The 15,632-nt window shown below is 53.4% G+C and overlaps 8 protein-coding genes across 8 annotated transcripts; 3 read left to right on the forward strand and 5 right to left on the reverse strand.

The window, feature by feature from the left end:
- Nucleotides 1-152: 152 nt before the first annotated feature.
- Nucleotides 153-1,647, forward strand: BO66DRAFT_366319 (DUF92 domain-containing protein; the record flags this gene model as incomplete). Its single annotated transcript, XM_025645249.1, has 4 exons — nucleotides 153-474; nucleotides 533-759; nucleotides 873-1,425; nucleotides 1,474-1,647. Exons 1-4 carry the CDS (start codon nucleotides 289-291, stop codon nucleotides 1,645-1,647), a joined length of 1,140 nt encoding a protein of 379 aa, XP_025507813.1. The 5' UTR covers nucleotides 153-288.
- A 119-nt stretch (nucleotides 1,648-1,766) lies between these two features.
- On the reverse strand, nucleotides 1,767-3,783 carry BO66DRAFT_177681 (tetratricopeptide repeat protein). Its single transcript, XM_025642347.1, has one exon. The coding sequence runs from the start codon at nucleotides 3,342-3,344 to the stop codon at nucleotides 1,887-1,889; it is 1,458 nt and encodes a 485-aa protein (XP_025507814.1). The 5' UTR covers nucleotides 3,345-3,783; the 3' UTR covers nucleotides 1,767-1,886.
- Nucleotides 3,784-4,654: 871 nt separating this feature from the next.
- BO66DRAFT_459703 (DUF323 domain protein) lies at nucleotides 4,655-8,032 on the forward strand (the record flags this gene model as incomplete). Its single annotated transcript, XM_025652266.1, has 7 exons — nucleotides 4,655-5,448; nucleotides 5,520-6,199; nucleotides 6,298-6,513; nucleotides 6,564-7,446; nucleotides 7,502-7,770; nucleotides 7,833-7,914; nucleotides 7,963-8,032. Exons 1-7 carry the CDS (start codon nucleotides 5,153-5,155, stop codon nucleotides 8,030-8,032), a joined length of 2,496 nt encoding a protein of 831 aa, XP_025507815.1. The 5' UTR covers nucleotides 4,655-5,152.
- Nucleotides 8,033-9,017: 985 nt separating this feature from the next.
- Nucleotides 9,018-9,431, reverse strand: BO66DRAFT_177813 (uncharacterized protein). Its single transcript, XM_025642348.1, has 2 exons — nucleotides 9,107-9,431; nucleotides 9,018-9,051 (listed from the first exon to the last, which is right to left on the reverse strand). The coding sequence occupies exon 1, from the start codon at nucleotides 9,369-9,371 to the stop codon at nucleotides 9,186-9,188; it is 186 nt and encodes a 61-aa protein (XP_025507816.1). The 5' UTR covers nucleotides 9,372-9,431; the 3' UTR covers nucleotides 9,018-9,051; nucleotides 9,107-9,185.
- A 1,794-nt stretch (nucleotides 9,432-11,225) lies between these two features.
- Nucleotides 11,226-11,883, reverse strand: BO66DRAFT_177865 (uncharacterized protein). Its single transcript, XM_025642349.1, has one exon. It carries the CDS (start codon nucleotides 11,704-11,706, stop codon nucleotides 11,320-11,322), a length of 387 nt encoding a protein of 128 aa, XP_025507817.1. The 5' UTR covers nucleotides 11,707-11,883; the 3' UTR covers nucleotides 11,226-11,319.
- BO66DRAFT_177866 (uncharacterized protein) lies at nucleotides 11,884-12,850 on the forward strand. Its single transcript, XM_025642350.1, has 3 exons — nucleotides 11,884-12,207; nucleotides 12,271-12,326; nucleotides 12,393-12,850. Exons 1-3 carry the CDS (start codon nucleotides 12,127-12,129, stop codon nucleotides 12,562-12,564), a joined length of 309 nt encoding a protein of 102 aa, XP_025507818.1. The 5' UTR covers nucleotides 11,884-12,126; the 3' UTR covers nucleotides 12,565-12,850.
- BO66DRAFT_468396 (uncharacterized protein) lies at nucleotides 12,763-14,339 on the reverse strand (the record flags this gene model as incomplete). The annotated part of the gene is made up of 3 exons (XM_025652647.1): nucleotides 14,019-14,339; nucleotides 13,870-13,915; nucleotides 12,763-13,786 (listed from the first exon to the last, which is right to left on the reverse strand). The coding sequence occupies exons 1-3, from the start codon at nucleotides 14,251-14,253 to the stop codon at nucleotides 12,763-12,765; spliced, it is 1,305 nt and encodes a 434-aa protein (XP_025507819.1). The 5' UTR covers nucleotides 14,254-14,339.
- Nucleotides 14,340-14,840: 501 nt separating this feature from the next.
- On the reverse strand, nucleotides 14,841-15,589 carry BO66DRAFT_388618 (transcription initiation factor IIA subunit gamma). The gene is made up of 3 exons (XM_025646605.1): nucleotides 15,411-15,589; nucleotides 15,188-15,335; nucleotides 14,841-15,067 (listed from the first exon to the last, which is right to left on the reverse strand). Exons 1-3 carry the CDS (start codon nucleotides 15,449-15,451, stop codon nucleotides 14,921-14,923), a joined length of 336 nt encoding a protein of 111 aa, XP_025507820.1. The 5' UTR covers nucleotides 15,452-15,589; the 3' UTR covers nucleotides 14,841-14,920.
- Between the last annotated feature and the right edge of the window lie 43 nt (nucleotides 15,590-15,632).

Here is a 15,632-nt window from a genome sequence, read left to right on the forward strand (position 1 = left end):
AAGGCCTTCAGTCCCCGGGCCCGCGGCCCGCCAAGTCAACCGCCTTCCTGTTTAGGCACGCTAAGCCTGTTTAGACCTGGGAGTCACCCCACAACAGGCTGAGAGTTCCCAGTAAGTTCTGCTTGACACTGCACTGCACCTTTCTCTACTATGAATTGTGGACGTCACTTGACTAACAGCCGCGGAGGTTAAATACGGATTCAAAAGACCTCCGCCTCAGCCTCACCGAGCTCCCCTTCTTCCCTTCAAACTCCCACAGGCCCACGAAAACCCCATGATTCTTCGACAATGAAACCCGTCATCGCTGTTCCTGCTATTGCAGGTCTTCTCTATCGTGCCTGGTCACACAAAACCCTCACCACCCTGGGTTTGGTCGCCGCCGGGCTGACCGCTTCAGCTCACGCCCTCCACCCATGGTCGACCCCGTTTATCCTGCTGGCCGTATTCTACCTCGGAGGTAGCCGAGTGACCAAGGTGATTCTTTCTTGGATACTACCCATTGAGGCCCTGCTAATGGATCTGATGGGTATAGGTCAAACACGAGATCAAATCCCGCTTGACCCTCTCCGCGACCGGCTCCGAGGGCGGCGAAGGCCCTCGCACCCACGTCCAAGTCCTCGCCAACTCCATCGTCGCCTCGGTGCTCATCCTCGCCCACACCTACGTCCTCGCGAAGCGGTCCGCCGCCGGATCCAACGCCGCCCAATGTTTCTCGAACGGTCACGATGTAGCGGACGTGTTGATGGTTGGGATTGTCGCGTAAGGATTCCCCCCCCCCCCCCCCTTTTCCCTTACCTAAATCAGAAAACCTTTCCTGCCCTGTCCTATGCCACGGGAGAGCTTTTGTTAATGACTGTGTACTGTACACACAGGAACTACGCCGCCGTCACCGCCGACACCTTCTCCTCCGAACTGGGGATCCTCTCCACCTCGAAACCGCGCCTGATCACCTCGCCCACCTTCCGCGTCGTCCCCCCCGGCACGAACGGCGGCATCACCGGCACCGGCCTCCTGGCCGGCATGTTCGGCGCCTTCACCATCGCGCTGTCGTCGGCCGCGTTCTTGCCGTTCTGCGGTGCCCCCCCGGGCGGCAGTACTTTGGGTTTGTTGACGAGTCGCGCGGGGTGGGTTGCGGCTGTCACCGCCTGGGGCACTCTAGGCAGCGTGCTGGATAGTATTTTGGGGGGTCTGTTCCAGGCGAGTGTGGTGGATAAGCGGACGGGGAAGATCGTGGAGGGGTCCGGCGGGAAGAAGGTCCTCGTTCATCCTTCCTCGACCAAGGCGGGTGTCTCGGCCAACTCTGCGGGGCTTACGCCGGCGCGTGGGGTTAGCAGTAGCAGTAGCGCGATGCAGCAGCTGCGGGCGACTGAGGATGCTGCTAATGCGGCGACGGCGACGGCGACGTTAAGGGGGAGTCGGGGGGAGGTTGGTTCTTCTTCTTCTTCTTCTTCTTCTTCTTCTTCGGTGGGAGAGACAACAACGACAACGACAACGGATGAAGGGCATGAGAGTCGGCGGGTGGAGAGCGGGCATGATATTCTGGATAACAATGCGGTGAATGTGTTGATGGCGGTGGTTATGAGTGTTGGGGCGATGGGGGTGGCGGGGTGGGTTTGGGGGCTGGATGGCGCGGATTTGGTGTGGTAGTTTCTTTTTGGAGAGGGAAGGGGGTGGGTTAATGTGTTATGGTAATTTATGGATGCTTGTTATGCTGATACTGGTGAAATGAGTCTTTGCTGATTTGGTTGCAGTAGATATTTCTCTCGGTTGGCTTGTTGGATTGATGATGACATCGGTCTTAAGTCAGTGAGCTAATCCCCAACTTGGATCACACCTTCTGGAATAACTTCTATTCGAACACTAACGGAAGAAGAAAGAGTCTATTTCTACATCAGGGTACAAGTATTGATCTTCTTCTCTGCCGCCCACGCAGCCCATGCTGCCCGATTCTTCCGCTTGATCGCCTCGCGGTATTTCTGCCCCTCCCGGTCCAGGTAGCTCATGGTGACGCCCTTGTCCTGCACGTACTCGTTGAACGCCTTCCAGCTCTCCTCCGACATCAGGATCTCGTTGCGCTGCTCGGGGAAGATGTTGGTCGGTCGGGTCCGTGGCGCCATGCCCTGCGGATACATCTCGAACGTGAAATGTTTCTGGCTGCGGTGCAGCTGGAGTCCGTCTGAGTCGAACTCCCCCGCTACTAATGGCAGGCGGGACTTGGGAGTTAGAAGTCTTCGCTGACTCCCGTCATCGTGGTCCTTGTCGGGGGTTGCTTCCCTGGGTGGCCGCCGGTCCTCCGTTTCTCTTCCCCATGTGTGCGGGGGGAAGTGGAAGTCTGCGGATACAGGGCTAGCGTTCTCCGGCGAATACCCATACAAGCCTTGAGTTCGATTTGGATCCTGCTCCGATTCTTCGGATTGCTGCTGTTCTTCATCGGTCTCATAAGGCATAGCTTCACCGGGTAGCTCCCCCTCCTCGTCCCCCTCCTCCCCCCATGTGTGCTCGGTGTCCTGAAGATGGGGGAAATGGAAGTTCGCGGAAACAGGACTAGTCGACTGCGGCGAGTACCCATACAAATCATGAGCACGATCTCGATCCTGCTCCGATTGCCCGATCTGCTGCCGTTCTTCCTCGGTCAGCCCGGGCCTGGACACCCGCAGGTACCACTTGATGGTCTCACCCTCCGGCGCGTCCAGGATCCCCTCCCGACACGCCTGGAAGCACTGCTGCGCCTCCTGGTAGTTCTCGCGAAAGTACTCCACCCTACCCTGCCAGTACTGGCACCGCGCCAGGCACACCGGGTTGCCGAGCCGGTTGGCGATGGCAAAGGCCTCGAGGACAAAGTGCTCGGCCTCGCGGTCCTGGCCCTCCTCGAGGAAGGTGATCGCCCGGTGCAGGGCCAGGGTGACCTCCCACCGATCCAGCTTCTCGTCGAGCTCGGCCAGCAGCGGCTCGATTGGGGATTGCGCGCGTCTCCGTTGGTATTCCTCCAGCGCCGCTCGCGCCTCGGCCTTCTTCCTGCGACGCGCCGCCTTTCGCGCCGCCGCCTTCTCCCGGGCCTCCACCTGCGTCGGCGACGGGGTCGACTGGCGGTCCAGGAACTCCGTCCCCACGTACCAGTAGTTCTCGTCCGGGTCGTACTCCTTCCAGGAGGTGTCGCCCTCGTCCAGCGGCGGCAGCGGCTCCGGGTTGTATTCCGAGGCGAGGTCGGAGTCGTTGCCGGCGTCCTCGTCTGAGAAGTCCTTGAATTGATACTCGTCGGAGTCATCGTTCCGCGTGCGGTCCACTTCGTCCTCGGAGGAGGATTCGCCGAAGAAGTGGCGCTTGATGGGTGGTAAGGGGTTCATTTTTTTTCCTCCGCGGTTGGGTATATGTGTGGCCAAAGGTGCTGGGGTTTGTTTGGTTATGAGGTTGTTGGAGATGCTAAGGGGCTTTTATATTCATATGTGTGGGTGTGCCCTTGGGCTTGATGGTGAATGGGCTCTTTCATGGAGCTCGCTGGAGGACAAAGCGCAAAGCGCGGTGGGACAAAGAAATTGTGTCTCTTTCTGGTGAGGCGTGTCCCCAAGCCATTCTGCGGTTTCCCGAGACATCAAGGCGAAGTGTCTCCATCGTAACAGTTTACTCGGGACTCCAGAGAGATTTGATGGGGCGAGCTAAAATGACCTGGGTCATGATAATCATCCTGGCAGCTGCAGCGCAGCAAGGATCTGGGTAGCCCTAATCTTATCACATCTGTTCAGCTTTCCTGGTCCTGTCATCATTCGGTACGGTAGATCTGTGGTGATCATCTGACAGTGCAACCACAGGCAGGCACCGAGTTGCTGGACTTGGCGCATCTGGCGGACCATTTTTTCTGCTTTTGGTTTCTGAAGGCTTCGAGCAACACGAATTGGATTATGAATCAAGAAAACCTTGCTGTGAGTCAGATTGGATCACAGCCTTGGTAAGCAGAGACATGGATCTGAGTTACTTAGTGCAACAAGAGCAACAATGAAAAAAGCGCCGAATGATCTCAGATACTCATAAGGCGGAGTAGAGCAGTACGGAGTATGTCCGTGAGCTGAAGACAAAACATCCAAACGCAGCAAACAGGTGGAGATCTCCACCCCAGAGTGGGGCCGATACGACCCTGGCAGGCAGCCTGGCAGCCCTGGCTAAACAGTGCAACAGTGCAAACACCACAAAGCACAGAGCAATGCAAACAACAACGTCATGATCCTCTCATGCACTCCTCGATCCATCCACTCAATCCATCTCTTTCCCTCCCTCTCCTCAGGTTCTCTCTCTCACTCTCTCGTTCTCGCCCAACTTTATTGTCAGATTGTCAGACTCGTTGGAAATCGCACCCGTATGCCTGCGTCACTTCCGCTTTTCCCACAGCTCCATTGGATCGTTCCACCACTCAGCGGGGGAGTTCGGGGGACAAAAACAGAACCATGATGAATGGACCGACCTCCAAGGAATCCCCTTCCTTGCGTGGTGGGGTATCGTTCGTTCCATGTAAAAATAACTCATCAACTTCCCCTCCTTTCAGCCGTGGTCTGACTGCCCTCGAGCAATAGTTGCGAGTCTCATCATCCATGGCTGACCGATAAGATCCATGCCCCGGTGGGCTGTTTGCATTCCGACTCCTCGGTTTCCACAAATGTTCAGGGACATGCTACTCATACAGGGCACCGGCCCCCCCCTCTCTTTCCCCCTACCAGCAGAAGGCAGTGCACTACTTATGCAGCTGGTCTTGCCTTTCCTGTTTATTTACACCTCGCTCGGATCTTCTCGGTGCTGCAAGGGCCGACTGACTTGACTGACTGACTTGCATTTCACCCCTCTTCCTCTTCATCCTCCTCATTTTACCCCTCTTTCCTCCATACATACTCCCCTTCGCACCCGACGTGCATACGCATTTATACAACAACATTCTTAGGCGCACACACACTACATTGCCTTCTCTTTGTTTCTCTCTCCCTACCTCTTTCTCTGTCTCTTATCTTTCTCTCGCAGACCTAATATAGAGTGCGCCTTTTGGCTAGTCCCAAAACTTTGGTGTTTGAACTGGGATATACGTATTATCCTCCTGAACTTTCCTTGTTCCCCCTTCCAAAGGACCTCGGTATATTATAAAATAGACTTCAAGCCACACGGACCTGCAACCATGTCTCCGTTAACTTGTCCCACCAAGAGGGTCGACATTGTGGCCATCCACCAAAATGCACTGGAGTTCTCCCTGGTGAACGAGATCCAGCGAGGAATCTCTCCTCCGGCTGGCACCACTCGCTCAATGCCCACCATGCTGCTGTATAATGACCAGGGACTGAAGCTCTTCGAGGAGATCACTTATCTCGAGGAGTACTATTTAACCAACGCGGAGATTGAGGTGCTGCGCACGCACGCCCAGCGGATCGTGGAGCGCATTCCGGACAATGCGCAGTTACTAGAGCTAGGGAGCGGGTACGTGCTGCTTTCCATCTTTCTTTCTGGGATCCGGACAACGGAAGCTAAAATGAAATTGAACTGTATAGAAACCTCCGCAAAGTTGAAATTCTGCTCCGCGAGTTTGAGTCGGCCGGCAAGCACGTAGATTACTACGCTCTCGATCTGTCCCTGCCCGAGCTTCAACGCACCTTTTCCGAAATCTCGATCGACGACTTCACGCACGTTGAGTTCCACGGCCTGCATGGCACCTACGACGACGCTATGGCTTGGCTGGATAGACCCGAGAACCGGAAGCTGCCGACGGTGATCATGTCCATGGGGTCGTCGATTGGCAACTTTGACCGGCCGTCCGCGGCGAGCTTCCTGGGGCAATTCGCTCGCCTCCTGGGCCCTGACGATCTGATGATTATTGGCCTGGACGCTTGTAGTGATCCGGACAAGGTGTTCCGGGCTTACAATGACTCCAAGGGTATTACGCGGCAATTCTACGAGAATGGACTGGTTCATGCCAATGCCGTGCTGGGGTATGAGGCGTTCAAGCTGGAGGACTGGGACGTTATTACGGACTACAATGATGCTGAAGGGACACATCGGGCGTTCTACGCGCCGAAGCATGACGTGACCATCAATGGAACGGTGATCAAGCAGGGCGAGAAGCTGATCTTTGAAGAGGCATACAAGTATAGTGCCACGCAGCGGGAGCAGTTGTGGCATGATGCTGGGTTGATCCATAAGGTGGAGTATGGGAATGAGGCCGGGGAGTATCGTACGTTCTTCACTCACCAATTTCCTGTTCATTCCATGCGCGTAGCGCTCTGGAGTCGGCCTGATGTGTGGTCTGAAGCTAACTCGCGTGTCCTACAGATCTTCATATCCTGTCCTCAGCAGTTTTGAATTATCCGACGAAACCTTCACAGTATGCGGCAGGTGCCGTCCCGACATACGAAGAGTTTCGGAAGCTTTGGACGGCGTGGGACATCGTCACTAGATCGATGGTGCCTCGCGAGAAGCTGCTTTCCAAGCCAATCAAACTGCGCAACGCCTTGATTTTCTACTTTGGGCACATTCCTACATTTTTAGGTAAAGTGCTTGGCTACTGGGTTGACTTCGACTTTGCTAAGCCTAGACAGATATCCATCTCACTCGAGCACTGGGCGATGAGCCGACTTATCCCACGTCATACCAGCTGATTTTCGAACGTGGCATTGACCCCGATGTGGACAACCCTGAACAGTGCCATTCACACAGCGAAATTCCAGATGAATGGCCGCCGCTCGACGAGATTTTGGATTACCAAGAACGAGTTCGCAGTCGCGTTCGGTCCATCTACCAGAAGAACGATCTGGTCCAGGATCGGACGCTGGGCGAAGCTCTTTGGATCGGCTTCGAGCATGAAGCCATGCACCTCGAGACCTTTCTCTACATGCTCATTCAGAGTGAGCGGATAAACCCCCCTCCTGCGGTCCCCAAGCCGGACTTTGAAAGAATATTCCAAGACGCCCGAGAGCGCGAGAGGCCGAACGACTGGTTCACCATTCCAGAACAGACCCTATCCATAGGACTTGACGATGACGGGCAATCGGTGCCTAGTGTGTCCTACGCATGGGACAACGAGAAGCCGGCGAGGGTCATTTCCGTCCCGGCATTCCAGGCACAGGGTCGACCCATCACGAATGGGGAATATGCTAGATACCTTCAAGCAAATAGTCTGGACGAAAAGCCAGAGTCGTGGGTTTGGACCCATCCCAAGGGGTCGTCTGGCGTTGTGCATGGTGGACAGAGTAATGGCCACGCTACGAAGGAGTACCTGGCGAGCTTTGCTGTTCGTACGGTGTTTGGGCCGGTGCCGCTGGAGTACGCGCAGGATTGGCCGGTCATTGCGTCTTATGATGAGCTGGCACAATATGCGCAATGGATGGGTTGTCGAATTCCAAGCTTCGAAGAAGTGAAGAGTATCTATGCTCACGCAGCTCGATTGAATGGAGTCAAGCAGGATTTGCCCAATGGATATCGGTCGGTCACCTGATTCTTTGTTTTTTTGAGTCAGACTAATGATCAATAGCCACAGCGAGACAAACGGTGTTAATGGACACGGAAACGGTGTCCTCCCCACCAAGTTGAGTACTCCTGTGAAGCCTTCGCATGATTCCCAGCCAGTGTTTGTGGACCTCGACGACTGCAATGTCGGGTTCAAGCACTGGCACCCTACCCCGGTCATCCAGCACGGCGATCGACTTGCCGGGCACGGTGAGTTAGGCGGGGTATGGGAATGGACGAGCTCGACTTTGGAGCGACATGAAGGGTTTGAGGCGATGAAGATCTATCCAGGGTATACCTGTACGTTCTACCTCAAGAGCATCATGTTACCTGTTGAGACGATTGCTAATCTGACTTTGAAGCCGACTTCTTCGATGGAAAGCACAACATCATTCTTGGCGGGTCCTGGGCCACTCATCCCAGGATTGCGGGGCGGACGACATTGTAAGTTGTTTTCTTTCTGGCCGTGTACATTGCTAACATCGGGATAAGTGTCAATTGGTATCAGCGGAATTATCCTTATCCTTGGGCGGGGGCACGGTTGGTGCGGGATCTTCGATGATGAGAGGGACAGTACCTACAGCACAGGGGGCTGTGCGTCTGTGTGGACTAGTATAGTTAGTTTTGTATTGAGATAGTAACTTTGAGTGATGAGGAAGAAGTGTGAGTTCCGACGATGCTTCTTAAGGTGTGTCTACCTTGACCGAGGGCTGGAAGTTGTGGGTGTAGTTACATCTAAGTGTATCACGACTGTGGTGATGATATTGGGGGAGATTCAGTAGCGTAGTGATGCACCGAGTACCACCGAGAAGTAACTTCCTCTACATGCATACTTTTACTCGTTCAGGACCAGAATTCATCATGAAGACATTCCCAGAAAGAGATGCATGCAGGAGGGTATTGCAATTGTGCTGTAGGTAGGATCCAGATATTGTAGTACTGTACGGAGTACTTTTCACTATCTTAGACCTAGTACCACTTGATCCAACTCATAAAATAGTCAGCGCGGTGCAGACCAACCGATTCCTCTCCCGGCGTGAGCCGAGTTTCTAACACCATGAGAATGTCTTTCAGAAGATAAACAGACAGCGTATGACGGTGGTTGATTCATCACTTTAGATTCCATGTGTCCAAGTTTCTAGGAATATTGTGGGCCTTGCCAGACTCTTCTGATTAGAGGCTGTTCTTGGCAAGGTTGTTTGATGCAGCTGGCATGGTTGGGTGATTTGAGCGTAGGGGCAGTGGCAGTGGCAGTGGCGATGCTGGGAGATTAGAAGTGGTGGTGGTTCTACTTGGATGCTCTCTTTCTCTTTTTCTCTCTGCATGTGTGTGTTCAGATGTCGAGAGTATCAAGCGGGAGAGCACTAGGTTATTATTTATTATGAGGTTCGTTGGTAGGTAATTAGTAGTCCCTTCCCCGTTGAATCTCGCCATTTCCTTATGTAACTTCCTTATCTAATTTCTGAAAGGGGAAGGGACGGAGGGGGATATCATACCCTGCCAAGGTTTTGGTTTCTGTGTTTGGTTGAAGAATGCACCATGTGAAATAGGTGAAGTTACTCCGTAGGCCTGTTATGAATGCTAGTTAACATTACGGGTTTGGGAGTCGAGTCTTTGGTCCGGAGGCTCTCCGTACCTGGACTTAGTACCGGTAGGCCGCCTTGCCGGGTGAGCGGTTCCTGATCGACGCGGGCTCCGGTTGCTCCACTGGAAACTTATGGAGAGTTTGCGGGTTGAGATGAGGGAGGTGATTGGTCTCTTTTTGGGGGGGAAAGGGACTTGGTTGTATGCAAGGAGGGGAAGGGGGACGGAAGGGAAGGGACGGTAGATGTACAGTATGTAGGTGCTGGAGGGAAGGGGAGTGAAGAATGATGGCGGATGGGGGGTTTAGGTTCAGTCATGGGTAGGGTAGGTAGGTGGGTTGTTTAGTTCATGTCACTGTACGGTAGGGTAGTAAGTACTATTCAAGGGGCGCGATTTGATTGTCAATTGATTACTAGTTTTGAGTTGATTCTGTGATCAATATACGTGACTTCTGTTGACAACCGATGAATTGACCACCTTGAACCACAACCACAAACACAAACACAAACCAAGCCTACGTCATCGTTGAATGAGGCAGGGAGCAGAACTTCAGCTGGGGCTGGTTTTGCTGACTGGGCTGGGCTAGTTGGGGGCGAATCACTGCACAGCGTACAGTTTTTACTGGCGGTACAGTACTAGGTACGTACCTAGAATACTATACAAGGGGGAGGTTGGGGCTTTATCTCTGGATTCCACCAGTACATACGGTGTACATTACGCTAGTTTCAGGGGCCGGAAGGTAGCAGCTGTAAGTTAGCAGCTGTCACTGTCTCGGTGTATGCGGTCGCAGCAAAGTTCAGATCCGATCGACTTATCCCCAGGATCATGCTATTCTTGTTGCTGGCATCGTCATGAAGATAGATACCGAGTCTCCCAACACCTCCAGTCGGTGAGTATCAAGGAAAGGGTTCGACTATTGCTTCAGATGGTGGACGATCTCCCTTTCTTTCTCCCCCAGATCGGGGAATGGAGAGCCCTGATTTGGTGATCCTTCCAATTCGCCCCTCCACCTCCCCCCGGGGGGGGCCATTGGCCATTGCTACGGGGACATCCTCAGGGCAGGGCGATTCTGGCATGTAGTACGTATGTAGGAAGATATCTTATTCTATATGTACAGTACAGGAAGGGAGTACGGAGTACTGTAAAGCACAAATCATGGTGAGTCGAGGGAGATAGTGAGTGCTGGCACCTATTAAGTTAGTTAGGGGTCTTCATCTCCTGGGCAATGTCCTTTCATTTACACCTCTGCGTCTTCTACACCAGGTCACATATTTCATCTATCAGATCCAGGTGAGGATCGACAGGCACACACAGCCCCAACAGCCTCGATGATGTCGAGTTCGGGATCAACCCTCTATTTAGTGCTTGGTGCCTGGTGCCTGGACGAACCACGGTTTCTGGGAGGAGCAGGGGAGGGGTTAAACATGGAAATGACGCCTATGACCTAACTTAAGTTACGTACCGTAGACTAAATTACTAACAGCAACAACAATAGCAACCGACAATAGCCATCACATCAACAACCACCGAAGTACAGTACAAGCAAGCCACGCTACGCTAAGCAAGCAAGTAAGCAAGTAAGCAAGCATCGCAGCCAGCCCGCCAACGCATTGCATCCGCCTGGCCCCTCTGCCCCTGGGGCCATACATAACCTACCCTGTCTACATCCATCCGTCTAGAACAACAAAAGAAGGAAAAAAGGAAAAAAAAAAGGAAAAGGAAGGGGGCAGGGATAAAGTATGAATGGGGGCGGACCCGAACATATTTGGCGAGTCGAGTCAATTACCCAGTACGTACTCCTCAACGTACCTAGACTACTGTTTGTTGTCCCAGGGAAATCGACCAAGCTAGTAACCTACTCAGAGGAGCAAAGAATGGAATGTGTCACATAGCGCGTAAATCCCCCCCTCCACTCCCCATTAGCGTCCCGAGCAGCTAGAGCAACGGGATTCTCTGTCTTGCACAGGGGAGACTGTAACTTATAGGATAACTTTAGCTGTCACGGTACGGATACTCCGTAGATTATCTTGTCTTACTCTTCCAATGTTCCTTCCTGCCTTTGTCATTCCCTACTAACTACCAGACCAAAAGGAACGCCTGCATTAATTCTTGCATTTTGACACGGGCGAGCAAAAATAACAATCCCCCCCCGAAAAAACCGTCCAATTCCGACTCTGTCAGCAGCTTGTCGTGTCTCTCTCTTCAGTTTTCTCCCCCTTTGAGCCACAAAAACAGGGCGAATTGGAGTTCAATTTCTTGAATATATTATCTCCTCCACACCTCCCCCAAAGGGACACAACACCCCCCCCCCCACTGGCCGCTTCGTTTCTTCATTCTCGATCCACGTAAAAAAAGAGATCTCTCTCCCTCCTCCCCCCTCTTCCTCTCTCTTTCTTTTCCCTCCTCTTTCTCTCGCCCTCCACCTCGTCGTCCCTGTTCCCCGCCCAATGTTATAGAGAAAGCACTTCTCTTTTTGTTTTTTTTTTCGTTTTCTTTTTTTTTCCCCTGTGTTCTGCTTCCGGCAGCCTGTCCCTCGTTTAGAAACCAGATTTCCTTATCTGTGTGGGTTTTTCTAGTCTGTCTTTGACTCTTGCTTTGTTTCCTGGTGTTCTTTTTTCTTTTTCGTTGTTGGGAACATTTGCTTGCTTGCATAGCATAGCCTCTCTCTGTCTCTCGCCGCCTTACTACGGAGTGGCTCCCCACCTCAACCACAACGGTCACTCATTTGGATACTACTAGAGACCATCCCCCGTTTTTAGAACAACCACCAAAAAGCAGACAAACATTTGCTTATTCGCTCGCTACTCGATTGTCCGGAAGGATTACTGAATTTGGATTGATCGCCTTTTGATCATCGTCGTCATCAGCTTCATCAGCTTGCTTCATCGACTTTGCTCCCTTCTTGTTGTATACCGACCGCGACATACGCCATTCGTTCAAAACCAAACCACCAACCACACGATCGTTTGCAATTGTTTCTTGCTTGCTAGCAACCTCACACTCATTTAAATCCCAACCAAACCAAAGAACACCCTCGAAGGAAATAGAGACAATAGACAGAAAAAGAAAACCATGGAGTGTTTTCGGCAGCTAGGCCGACTGATTAAGGCCCCGTTCAAGCGCGAGAAGCCGCAGCCGCGGGTGCTGGAGATTGTGAGTTTGGCAACATGCATACCCGGGATGCAAGATTTCAAGTTACTGATAAGGGCGCTGCAGGGTCCCCCTACAAACTTTCGGAAGGAGGAAATGCCTTCGTTCTTCCCGGACGACGAGTATGTCTCCGATTCTGTTTGCACTGCACTGGACGGTGTAGGGACTAACTGTTTGTTTGTTTGTAGTGCCGCAACTCTGCACAGTCGTGGATCGACCCTGGAAAAGGAAAAGGATATCGCCATCGCGGCCATCGAACGGCAACAGTCGACACGGGATAAGATCAAGACGCATGTCCGGCGATTGAGTCGGACGGCGGCGGCGGCGGCTCCCAAGCCGTTGGCTGAACAGGAGGAGTGAATGTTCATTACATCCTCCTGATAAACATTATCAACGACGATAGTGATGACGAAGACGACGACGAACAACCCCGCCATCAATATGGGAGAAAATCGGTGCCCAACCTTGCTTTGTCAACGCCACACACGCACACACGCATACACACGCAACGGAGCAATGCGCGCGCGCTTGCGCCCGGAATCATAATTACACATCACCTCAGAGAAGGAAGGTTGGCACTTCGTTGAGACGCGATTTCTTCTTCGCCTTTGGATCAATGCCTCGTGGATTTTGCGGTGGAGGAGGAGGAGCTTCACTGGACGACGACGACGACATGCGGGATTGGACCTGGATGTTCGACTTGGGCGGCGGCTCTGGAAGCTGGTCCCAGTCATCAAAGATTAATCTCCTCTTGGATTTAATAGCGGTTGGAGTCGGTGTACGATATGTAGTAGTAGTGGCATTCATAGACTGCGCTTTTTTGGATTTTGGCTCGACCGTAGGGGGTTCGTAGGATGAAGACGTGGGTGAAGCATCCGAGCTCGTCACGTAGTTGTGTTCCTCTGTTGGAAGCGGAGGAGAGCGTCGCGATTGGCGTCGTCGCGAAACTTGGTGAGGTGTGGTCTTCACATGCGCAGGCGCATCGAGGTCATCGTCCTCATCATCGGACGCCGTTGCGTCCTGATCGTCGTCAACTCGGTGCCCATCCTCTCTACCATGTCTGCTACCCCCACCATCACCCGCACCCGCGCCCCCAATCCCAGCCGCAACCCTCCTCCCAACACCCCCCGCCGCCTGCGCAAACCCTGCCGCCGCCCTCGTCGCCGACCGTATCCCCTGCACCCCGACCAACGACCGATTCTTCCTCGGACTAACCATCAACTCATGCAACGAAGTCCCCGCCCAGGCCTCATCATCTTCTGCTTCGCCCTCATCCTCATCCCCACTCACGACCGGCCTTACCCCAGCAGTCATCGTCTCCAACCCCTCCCGCTGCCTCGCCGCCAACTCCTCCTGGGCGTTTCGCTTTCTACTCTCCTCACTGAGCGGGGTGACCCCATCGGTGGGTCGTTGTTGTTGCTGCTGCTGCTGCAGAAGTTCTCGCTGCTGCGCCTTCACCTCCTTCTTCCGGCGCACGTACTCGGCGTAATGCAAGTGCTGGGTGAAGGACTGGGCGACGCTGTAGAATTCGTCTTCGACCATCATGTAGATGTCGTCGTTTTGGAGGCCGGGGATGAGATATCTTTTTTTTGAAGGGGGTTAGCATTCAACATGTAGAGTGGGGTGGAATCGGGGCAGAGGGGAGAGGGGCTAAGGGTGGCTAACTCTTCCGATGGACAGCGGTGGATGGGGGATGAGGGGGGTGTCGGGGCTTTGGGATTCGTCAGTTACATAGTTAGTAGTAGTTCTCTTCGCTCACTCCCGCTGCGAACGCGATGATCGAGAGGTGGGTTTGTGGGTGTGGTGAAACATACAGGATCGGAGGAAGTCTCGTCGACGGGTCCGAGATCCCCCGGAGCCCGGGGGGCTGCTGGTCAGCTTGCGCGCATTGTTTCGTGTGGTCGATGATGCTGCTGCTGCTGCTGCTGATGATGATGTCGCGCCCGCGCGACGGGGTTGCGGTGTGGAGGCCCGGGGTCGGGTTGCTGAGGAGGAGGAGGGTTTTCTGCTCGCGGTGGTGTCGAGGAGCCAAGGAAGATTCCGGGGCATTTTTGATTGTTGGTATTAGCTGCAGGTTATGGAGGATAGACATCCTTTGATCTTTTGGAAGGTAGGATGGTTGCGTTGGCTGCGATGTGGATCGCGACGGGTAAGTTGGGAAACGCGTTCGATAATCTCCCGCGGGCCGGGACCACCCCGCCTCTTTGCTTTTAGATCTACTCCGTAGGTTCTGCCCATATAACCCTCTTGGGAGGGCTGGTTGCTCCACACCCGGTCTCCAACCCGAAGTGGCCGGCGGGCGGCAGTACCTTAGTGAGATCAACTGGAAGTTATCCCCTGGCTGTTCACTTTCACCTTCACTTCTTTTTCAGATGATTTGAATTGTTGATGTGAGGATATGGTTTCAACCTTGGGTATCATAGTTTAGTCAATCTTCTAAAAGCCACTCTTTCTCTCGCAACAAGAGCATAAGAACATCACTTTCTCCCCCATATCTCACCCCCAACATCAGAAACAAAAGCCCACACACCCCATATTAAACGCCCAATCCCAAACCCAGCGAGACAAGAGATCGCATTGCCCCGCACCCATATACACAAAGATTCTGGGCTGTAATGCATATAACGCCATTTCTCAGAAGGGAAAAAAAAAGAGACAACCCAGCCGAGTGCATAAAAGAAACCTGAAACCAAATAAACCCCTGCCACAGCACCACCTAAACCTCCCCAGGCCGCTTGCTGTTACAGCTCACAATCTTCACCTTGTCCGCCGACACGGTGGTCTGGTTGTCCAGCTTGAACGTCACGTCCTTGATCAGGAAGGTCCAGACCTCATCGCAGAATCGGTAGGTGTCGAGGTGGCCCTGTAGCGTTCACGCACGGATGGTTAGTTCTATCGCGGCGGAAAGAATGGACCCCAGTCTGCTGCGCAAGGAGGGTGATCTTTGGCTTTTCAGGGCAAGAGGCAAGAGGCAAGACAGTACCTTGAAAGTCAACCTCGCGCGCACCTTATCCGCTAACACCTCGGTGACGATGCGGTCGAAGGTGGAGAGGATCTTCATGGCGAGTTGGGGCTCGATCCGGCCCTCGTTGATCAGGTCGTCCAGGGTGTCCGTGAGGGAGAGGCCGATGCTGTTTTTGGTTGTGTGTTAGTGTCTGGGTGGGTTTCTCCGGGCGTTACTGAGGAGGGGGGGGGGATGGATGTACCTGCTCCCGCGGTAGAGCTCGTAGTATGCCTGGGCGCTCATCGTTCTCGCTTCTTTGGCTGGCTGCAGAGGTCGAGGTGATTGTAAACAGAGTAATCGGGATTTTTCGTGGTGTGGGCTGAGATCGGGGAACGTGAAGGGGGTTATTATCGGTCGGTTTTGTCAGCTGGTGGAGTTGGAAGGTTGGAGTTGTGACTGCCAGAGAGATATCTTCACGTGATGT

The sequence above is a fragment of the Aspergillus aculeatinus genome (assembly GCF_003184765.1).
Source record: "Aspergillus aculeatinus CBS 121060 unplaced genomic scaffold BO66scaffold_5, whole genome shotgun sequence".
Classification (NCBI taxonomy): domain Eukaryota; kingdom Fungi; phylum Ascomycota; class Eurotiomycetes; order Eurotiales; family Aspergillaceae; genus Aspergillus; species Aspergillus aculeatinus.